The 9599-nt window shown below is 56.1% G+C and overlaps 1 protein-coding gene across 8 annotated transcripts in view; it reads right to left on the bottom strand.

Annotated features, from left to right (window-relative positions):
* Positions 1-6: 6 nt before the first annotated feature.
* USP20 (ubiquitin specific peptidase 20) overlaps positions 7-9599 on the bottom strand; it is a 38534-nt gene continuing 28941 nt past the window's right edge. For 6 of the 8 annotated variants that reach the window (XM_019638188.1, XM_019638161.1, XM_019638171.1 and 3 more), the window contains 10 exons: positions 7255-7288; positions 7002-7047; positions 5916-6096; positions 5700-5826; positions 5235-5404; positions 5074-5155; positions 3903-4011; positions 2827-2929; positions 1459-1530; positions 7-1007 (listed from right to left, as the gene is read on the bottom strand). In XM_019638188.1, the coding sequence (XP_019493733.1) occupies positions 847-1007; positions 1459-1530; positions 2827-2929; positions 3903-4011; positions 5074-5155; positions 5235-5404; positions 5700-5826; positions 5916-6096; positions 7002-7047; positions 7255-7288 (1085 nt within the window). In that variant the 3' untranslated portion in view covers positions 7-846. Of the gene's footprint in view, positions 1008-1458; positions 1606-2826; positions 2930-3902; positions 4012-5073; positions 5156-5234; positions 5405-5699; positions 5827-5915; positions 6097-7001; positions 7048-7254; positions 7289-9599 lie in introns of those variants that run through there. The other 2 variants (XR_002123524.1, XM_019638208.1) reach the window with 2 other exon arrangements.

Genomic DNA, 9599 nt, shown 5'->3' with positions numbered 1-9599 from the left:
TTTTGTCATCAGGTTCCCTGATGTGGCAAGTTACAGCCAATCCCGGGGGCCAGCTCAGCAGCACAGGGTGAAGGGGACCAGCTGCGTCCAGAAACAGCCCCCCACTCGGTCCCAATCTCAGATGAGTCGTTAGTCTGCAGCCAAACCACTGAGAGCAGCCCAGGATTCCGGAGCCTTTCTGTGACAACTGGGAGCTGCAGGGTGACGCGGGGCCTCGGGAGGAAGCGGCTCCAGTGACATGCGGCAGCATCCTTGCTGCCCGGGCACTGAGCACTCTGCTCACCAGCTTCTACCTGTGGGTCTCAGATGCTGGACCAGGCGCCCAGTGGGAAATGCCTATGACGCAGCAGCTACGCCCAGACCCTCTGTCCCAAGGCCACAGCCCGACTGACAGCTCCAAGGACAAAGGCTGGGCCTGAGCCAGCGGGAGGGCAGGTTGGGATGGGGACATGACAACAATGGCAGTGACACGTGAGCACTGCCAAGACAAAGACCAACCGGAGTTAACGTCACAGAGCCTTGGTCATTTAAATACCAATCCACTGAAGTGGATGTATTTCCTAGTTCCAGTGTTACTGTGAACCAAACATCTTTTCTGCCTCTACACATTGGGGGTTTCCAAAGCACCAGCCTCTCTTCCGGGTACAAACACACCCTCCGCAGGGAGGAGGGCAAAGGTGGGGGCCTGTGGGGACCCCGGGGTCACTCGGCCCGGCGGGGCCCACTTGAGTGTCCTTCCAAGCAGCCTCATGGAAGGTGTGTTCAGGGACACGCTCGTCCAACACTTAGGGGACACGAGAGGGTCTCTGCAGAGGGAGGAGGGGACTTACAGACCAGCCCACCAAGTCACACGGCCCGGGTCTCAGCTTCGATTTTCTGCTCCCCGTGTAAGCTCTCTGGGTCCTGGAGCTGGGCCACACTCTGGCGGATGGCGATCTCAGGGCCGCCGCCATACAGGTTGTGCAGGTAGGCCCAGGTCTCCTCTGAAATCTGCCCATAGTCAGCACCTGCAGGGCCCGAGAGGCCGCTGGTCGGGGCTGGGTCACCCCTGCCCCCTCACGGCCTCGTCCCATCGAGGAAACCATGGCCTTGGCAGTGGGGTCTCCGGGAGGGCCGGGTCCCCAAGGAGAGGGAGGGCAACCCCAGGCTTCTGTGCAAAGCTGTCAAACGGAAACCTCAGGATTTCCCAGTACAGCATCCATTCTCCAAGGACCCCACTGGGGCTCACACGAAGGGTGGGCAGGGGAGGCAGGCAGAAGGCAGACGGGCCTTGAGGACACACACACACAGGCCATGCGCCTCGGCCGTCCGCTTAGGCCCTGGGCCTGGACTCCGGTGGACAGCTCAGCCTGACTCAGGCAGCAAGGGGGCTCCTGGAAGGGCTGTGACTGGCAGCCAGGGGGGCAGAGGGGAACCTGGCTGGCCTCGGAGGCCGGGGCTGCAGCCGGTGAGACTCACCCTGCTTCAGCTGGATGTGGCCGCTTCCTTTGACCTGCGCGATCCTGCTGTTGTCAATGGGCCCAGGGGGTTCTGGAACAGACGCGGCGCGGGCTCAGCACCTCTGCCCAGCAGGAAGAAACCCCAGTCCCAGCCTCCGCCATGGCCCTCGACCCGACAGAGAAGAGCCAATGTCAAGGTGTGACCCCAACACCTGTGATCCCGAAGAGGCTGTCCTGGGCCTAGGGGGTCAGTGTCAAGTCCTTATGGGGTGAGGATCTTGGGGCACCAAATGGGGGCACCAAATGCCCATCTACAGAAGTCTGAGAGCCCGAAGGGCCTCACAGTGTCCCTGGACCCGGCAGAGGGAATTCTGAGACTCACACCCTCATCCCTGACCCTAGCGTGTAGGGGAAGGGGGCCAGTGCAGGGGGACATTGCCCTAATCTCTGATGGCAGCTGCCACTCGCTGAGCACCCTTCCTGTGTGCCCCAATAGTTCCTGTAATCCTCGACAGCCGTGTGAGATGAGAACTGCTTAGGGACGGGAAGTAACTGACCAGTTCAGAGCTGGCAGGAGGTAAAGCCAGGGCCCCAGGTGGGGCTGTGACTCTGGAGCAGGGTTCTCGAGTACAGCCATGGCCAACTGCCCCCACAAACACCAGAGAGGCCGCGGGGTGTCCCTTGCAGCCTCGTTGCCCAGCAGGGGCTGGATGGCAGTGAGGCACCGACCTGTTTCGGCGGGTGCTTCCATTCTGGAAAGCAAATGGCCAGTGCACAGAACCTGCTGGCTCTGCCAACCCCGCGAGGCCCTAGGCCCTGGTCTGGGACCCCGCGTGTGGGGCTGGCGGGTGGTGAGGGTGGCCCCATGCGGGCCAGGGCTGGCGCTCTGCTATTCCTTGCCAGACTGGGGGGGACTCTGGGAGCTGCCTTGTGAGGAGCCTCTTTCCACCTCAGTCAATCAAGGAGTCAGAGGACACAGTGTCTTAGTCCTTTCCTAAGAGTCTGAAGCCATCTGTCAACTAAAATCTATTATTTAGGGCAAGAGAATCCCCAGGGAAAAAGGCCCGGCAGGAGGGGACAGCAGCCTCCTCTGGGCATCAGCCGGGAGAACGGGAGGGAAAGGCCGAGCGAGCTGCTCTGGGCCTGCTACAGCAGGAAGGTCTGGCCCGGCTGGGGACAGCTGGAAGGGCGCCTAGTTCTCTGCTCACCCTGGGAGGGCAGTCACCTGAAGGATGGCACCAAACACCTGCTGGGCAGACACAGACCCTGGGCACCCCGCTGGGGCGCAGGCCTCTGCCTCCTGGAACACACCCAGCAGATCGGAAGCCAGCAAGTCCCTCCCGGTGGGGGAGTGCCAGGCGCGGTGCCCAGCCCCTGCCCGACTCACCGTTGTCCTTCCCCTTGACAAAGGCCTCCCACTCCCGGAACCACTGCATACTGATGCAGTAGATGACGCCAGGCGACTCCTCGGCCTGGAACGCCTTGTTCAGCTGGGGGGGGGGGGGGTGGGGTGGGGGTGGAGGGGGAGCAAAAGGAAGGGTCAGCGTAAATGTCCCAACACCCGCCAATCCTCACCCCCACTCTTACGCATCACTAGATACTCAAGGTAGTCCGTTCAGAACTTCCAGACAAGTTCAAAGAACACGAACGTCTCCCACGACCCACCATTCACTCCCACGGCTGCCACTAACATTTTAGTGAATCTGTTCCATAGTTTCCTAAAAGCTCAATTGAGATCACACTGTCAGTGCTGTTTTTCCTCACTTCATAGAACTGACTCACTCACGAACTGCTCTGACCGGAAGTGTTTCAATGGCCAGAGCACCACGGCCTATGGCGTCTTCTACCCCACCCTCTACTGTTGAATGGCAGATGGTCCCGGAGTCCCCTGGTCTGAGCGGCACCATGGAGGGGTGACCTCCGGACCTCAGTCCTCACACACACACATCTGTGTCCATTGCAGAAGTCTGTCTCCTAAATGGATCGTATCGGGTCCTGTTTTGCAATTTGCTTTTTTCATTGACTCCATGTCAATTTGTAGAACCCAGTGGTTCTCAACAGGGAGGACTCTGCCCCCCGGGGGGTACCTGCCAGTGTCGGGAGGTGATTTTGGTTGTCACTGGCATCGAGCAGATAGAGGCCAGGGATGCTGCTAAGCCTCCCACAACATCCTGGACAGCACCCACAATAAGGGGCCATCCAGCCCCAAACAGCACTGCCCTGTCCCTTTAACTGCTGCTTAACAGTACGCCAGGCAGGTGGACCTAAACTTACTAAACCCAACCCCTTCTGCCAGCAAAACTCTTAAAAGTCTAGTCAGACCTCTGGCCACTCTGATCTACCACAGAACACATCCTCCGAACAGAACCTGACTGCACACAGCTCTTCTGTCCTCAAGTCCCCAGGTGTCCCCAGCAGAGGCTGGAGGCCCAGCTCCCCCACGCTACCCCCACCTGCACGCACCTTAATGAAGGTGTCTATCTCAACCCGTCTGCGCTTGGCCAGTGTCTCGATCTCCACCTGGCAGATGGAGCACACGTACAGATGGTTCACGGCAGGGCCACCCCCAAACCTGCACCCAGGGTGGGGGGAACAGAGAGAGAGAGAAAGAGACACACACGCAAGCCCTGAGGGGCGGGTCCTGGCGGGACCGGCAGTGGAACTTGGCCAGGCCTCCTAGTCCGTCTGGGAAGGCCCACCCATCAGGCCCCCACTGGGCTTCCCTCGGCACCCTGGGCACGGCCTGTTGACTTGTCTGTCTTCCTCACTAGACCAGCAGGGCACCTGCACACCAGCACGCCCACAGTGCCCAACAGAGCGCCTGACCCTGGGCCGGTGCATCCCAGTATCTGCTTAATGGCCTAAGGACAGCTTCACGTTCCCACTTCCTCTCCTGACCACTGGGTCACAGCAGTGGTGGTCGAGAGCCCACCCGGCCAGACCCTGAGGGCGACAGCAAAGGGAGGCTGCGGGTCCTTCTGCAGGTAGGGGGGTGATCCCACGGGACTTGGGGTGCATCTCCCTATGGGTCGGGACTCTGACCCGCCACCAGCTCTGAGCCTGGCCTGCACATGGATGGGGCAAAGCCAGTTCAACACAAGGCCAGGGCAGACACAACTCCTTGGCCTCTCCTTCCCATCCGTCTGACCACTCCTGGCTGGGTGGCACATCCTGCCTGCCTAGCTGCAGAGCGACCCGGGCCTGGGCAGGTCCTCAACGAGAGAGCCACACGGTCCTGGTCTTGACAGACTCGAACGTGGAAGGCCCCATGCAACATAAGCACAAGGCCACCTGAGCCCGACTCAGGGTGAGGGGGAGACGCCGGCCAGCCTGCCCTGCAGCCAGCACCCCCAGGGCCATCTGTGAGAGACCAACATGCTCGCTTTTGCTGGAGCCAGTTCTCTGCCCCTTGGGAATGGAAGGATCTACCCGGATGCCCAAAATGACGTGCGTCTTTTTCACTGCAGACAGGAGGTCCCTACCGCGGCTTCCGTGCTGTCTGCTGCCAAAGTGGAAGGCAGCGCGGGGGGGCATGGTGGCAGTCCTTCCCCTGCCTGTCTTTCCTGCCCAGCTGAGTGCTGACCTGGACAGGGGCAGGCTGGCCTCCCGGAAGAGGCTGGCTCTGGTACCTTACCTGTTGTAAAGGTGCTCCCAGACGTTCTGGGGCAGGATCACCACCAGGTCATCGATGTAATGGTACTTGTTGGGCGGGATGCCTGCGGAGGAAGGTGCATGGAAGGGGTGGGGGCTCGGCTCACTTGCCCCACACACCGACCACCGAGAAGGCGCCCTCACCTCCGTGGGAGCAGAGGAAGGTGTGGTTGGTGATGGGCCCTGGCTCAGCGAAGGTGTTGAACTTGTTGAGCCACTCTCGGGACACGTAGAACCGCAGCAGGCTGGGCTCCCGCATGGCAGCCAGGGACACCACCTGCTGCCGCTCCCGCACAGCCTCCTCGCTGCTCTTCCTGGGCAGGGGTGAGGCAGGGGAGACGGAGGGGCAGCTGTGCTGGGGCTCCGGCCACACCCTGTCCAGGGGTGCCTTCAGAGCCACCCTCACCTCCCAAAGGCCCAAACCCAACTTCTCGGATTTCCAGCAGTCAGAGGGCTTTCTTAAAAACTGAAATCCTTCCCCCCAAGCCTGAAAACCTCCCGACTCCAGCACCCCACACGCACCCAGAGTCAAGCCCTGGGGAGTAGGGTGTCCAGGCCCACAGGTCACAGACACAGGCCGCCGCGCCCAATGCCGCCCAGGGTGCACACCTGTAGAAGAGGACATAGGCCTCCACGCTCTGCACCACCGTCTCGTGCACCTCAGTGACATACTGGTCATCGAACTCATACCACTGCCCGTTGATCACGTTTTGGCAGTAGGCGATGTAGTGGCCACCTGCGACGGGAGAGGCAGGCTGGTTACAGATGCCCCAGGGGACAGAGATAGGCCGGGGCCGGGGTGGGAGTGGGGGTGGCCAGACTCACTGCCTGCAGTGCCGTGGTGGCAGATGACTGAGAGGAGGTCGTAGGTAGTGATCTGGGACGTGCACTCCTTGGCGAGGAAGGGGCGCAGGTCAAGCCCCTCGAGGGGGAAGGAGACGTGGCTGCTGATTTTGAAGGAATACATCACCTCATGCCGAAAGCGCTTCAGGTGAATGCACAGGATCTGGGGGAGGGGAGCGTGGGTCACTCCAGGGCTGACCAGGGCCCTGTGATCCCGGTAACTTGACAGGGGACTCAAGGCAGGACTTCAGGACACCCATTACACCACTGTTTGACCCACTCAGGTCTTGTCATCCCTGCTGATGGGTCCCACCCACTGACTCCGTTTGAACACAAGGAACAACTCTGCATGGGAGCCGGGAGGGGCTCCCTTAGGTCCCACGATACAGGCAGATGGGACAGTGGGGCTGAGCTGCATGACAGGATCGGCTGCCCGAGAGCTGGGCTGGTCTGTACAGGAAGCTGACTGCCACTGGCCTGTCGAGTTCACCACCTGAAGAACTCTGACGACCAGTTCTGTTGGCACAGACTCGGAGGGGACTTCTCCACAGAGGCGTCCGTAACCTGCTCAGCACTGTCCCAGGCACCGCATGTTGGGACACGTTCCTCTCTGCTCCAGCCCCACGGGCCCTCCTGGGCTCAGCCAAGCCGGTTCCTGCTTCGGGGTTTTACCCACTGTCCCTTCCTCGCTCCCCACCACGAGGCTGACACCAGCCCACATCCTCAGGGCTCACTCAGAAGCCACTGCCTCAGAAAAGCCTTCCCTGACACCCTGTGGCCCGGTCCCGCCCCTCACAGCTGCCTGTTGTAGGCGGTAGCCTCAGCGCCCCCTCTGCCTGCGTCATGGTGATGAGAGAGAGACAGCCAAGTTACAAACTGAAAAATGAGTCCTCTGCATCTGCCAGACCCTCCGAGGAGGTCCCTCAGCCCACGCAGTAGCATCTCCATGGGCCTCTTTAGCTCGGAAGCTCCCGAGTCAGGGAGGGGTCAGGCTTTCCCCGGCACGCCACCACAAGTCAGCGTGGAGAGGCCCTGGAAGGCTGAGGTAGTGGGGGCTGCTCCGCTCACCTCAGGCAACCGCAGGACCTTGCAGTACTTCACCCCGTTCCGCAGCCTGGGAGGAGAGAGCCCGCGAGAGATGGTGAGTGCTCCAGTGTGGCAGCTGAGGGGCCAGATGAGCTCCCCTCCCACCCTGGTTGCCTCTGTGAGGTCAGGGCCGAACTCTCCGGGGGAAACGTATGGGAAGTGTGTGGAACATAGACGGACCACAGAGGGTGGGGATGGGAAACGAAGGAGGGGCCCCCAGAATGCACACACTTACTTTTTACACCGCTCACAGCTGTACATGTTGTCACCTAGGCAGTAACACAGACACGAAGGTTAGCAGGGATGGGAAATGGGGAGCAGAAATGCACATAACGGTTTGTACTTAAGAAATCAAACCACAATATTCTGCCTGCAAGAGACTTCTTTTAGTTTAAAGGACACACATAGGCTGAAAGCGAAGGGATGGAGAAAGAGATTACGTGCAAGTGTTTACCAAAAGAGAGCAGGGGTGGCTACACTTATGTCAGATAAAACAGACTTTCAGTCAAAAGCCGTTACGAGAGACAAAGAGGGTCACTGTGCGGTGATAAAGGGGTCAATTAATCAAGAGGATGTAACCGTTGTAAATACATACGCACCCAACACTGGAGTCCCTAACTATTTAAAACAAATATTAACACAACTGAAGGGAGAATTAGACAGCAATACATTAATAGTAGGGGGTTTCAATACTGCACTTTCAACACTGGATAGATAGCCAGACAGGAAATCAATCAGGGAACAGCAGACAGGAGTAACACTACAGATCAAATAGCCACCAGAGGCATACACAGAACATTCCACCCAGCAGCACCAGAACACACATTCTGCATGGAGCCCTGTCTGGAACACATCACACACTGGGCCACAAAGAAAGCCTTAACAAATTTAAGAGGACTGAAATCATATCTAGTATCTCTTCCAACCACAATGGTATGAAGCTAGAACCAATGATAAAAGGAAAACTGAAAAATTCACAAATATGTGGCAGTTAAACAACACATCCTTGAACAATTGATGGGTCAAAGGAATCAAAAGGGAAATGAAAACTTATCCTGGGGCCAGGTGAGTGGCGCGATGGTTAAGAACTGGCTTGGGACGCCAGAGGGCCCCGGTTCAGATCCCACATATGAGGGCCAGTGACACTGCCCTCCACAGCTAAGATGCTGAACAACAGCTCAACCTGGAGCTGGGCTGCTGTGAGTCACCAGCGACAGCGTTGGCTGCAGCCCCTGCTGCAGTGGGTTGCCATGGGCTACCGTGTGCCGCCAGCAGCCAGCGTGAGCGGCCATCCAGAAGCCAGTGACTGATCTGCCTCACCTGGGAAGAGCGCAATGATGGTGCCAACTTGGGCCAGTGAAGCAACGTCCTCCACAACTAGACTGAAGAACAAAAGGGCAGCAACTTGTCTGTTCCCCTTCCCCAATTCCCCAGCGCTGTTCCCATCCCCCAACTCCCCAATAAAAATCTTTAAAAAAAATTTAAAAATTATCCTGAAACAAACAAAAATAAAATCACAACATACCAGCACTTATGGGATTCAACAAAAGCAGTAGTAAGAGGGAATTTTATAGGAATAAATGCCTACATTAAGAAAAAAGAAAGATCTCAAACAACTTGATTTTACACCTCAAGGAATTAGAAAAAGAATAATAAACTAAGCCCAAAGCTAGAAGAAGGAAGGAAATAATAAAGATTAGAGCAAAAGTGAATAAAACACTAGCAAAACAATAGAAAAAATCAATAAAACTAAGAGCTGTTTTTTTTGAAAAGATAAACAAAATTGAGAAACTTTTAGCTAAATTCACCAAGTAAAAAAAAGAGAGGACTCAAAGAAACAAAATCATAAGTGAAAGAGGAGACATTACAACTTACACCACAGATACAAAGGATCATAAGAGGCTACTACAACCAATTATATACCAACAAATTGGATGACCTAGAATAAACTGATAAATTCCTAGAAATATACAACCTACCAATGCTGAATTGAATCATAAAGAAATAAAAATCTGAACCAATCAATAATGACTAAATTTGAAGGAGTAATAAAAAACTTCCCAACAAAGAAAAGCCCAGGAGGTGTCACTGGTGAATTCTACCAAACATTTAAAGAATTAATGCCAATCCTTCTCAAACTCTTCCAAAAAACTAAAGAGGAGGGAACACTTTGCAAACTCATTTTATGAGGGCAGCATTACCCTGATACCAAAGCCATATAAAGGACACCAAAAGAAAACTACAGGCTGATATCCCTGTGAATACAGATGGAAAAATCCCAACAAAATTCTAGCAAACTAAATTCAACAGCACATTAAAAGGATCACACACCACAATCAGGTGCGATTTACCCCTGGGATGCAAGGATGGTTCAACAGATACAAATAATAAACGTGATACACCACATTAATAGAATGAAGGATAAAAATCATATGATCCTCTCGATAAATGCAGAAAAGCCACCTGACAAATTTCAACACCCATCTTTTCATGGTAGAGATCTCAATTGGGTGTCCAGGGAACATATCTCAACATAACACAGGAGATATATGACAAGCCCATAGCTAACTCCACAGTGAA

This window comes from Hipposideros armiger, unplaced genomic scaffold (genome assembly GCF_001890085.2).
Source record: "Hipposideros armiger isolate ML-2016 unplaced genomic scaffold, ASM189008v1 scaffold_3, whole genome shotgun sequence".
Taxonomy (NCBI): domain Eukaryota; kingdom Metazoa; phylum Chordata; class Mammalia; order Chiroptera; family Hipposideridae; genus Hipposideros; species Hipposideros armiger.
This window is presented reverse-complemented; position numbering and strand designations above follow the sequence as displayed.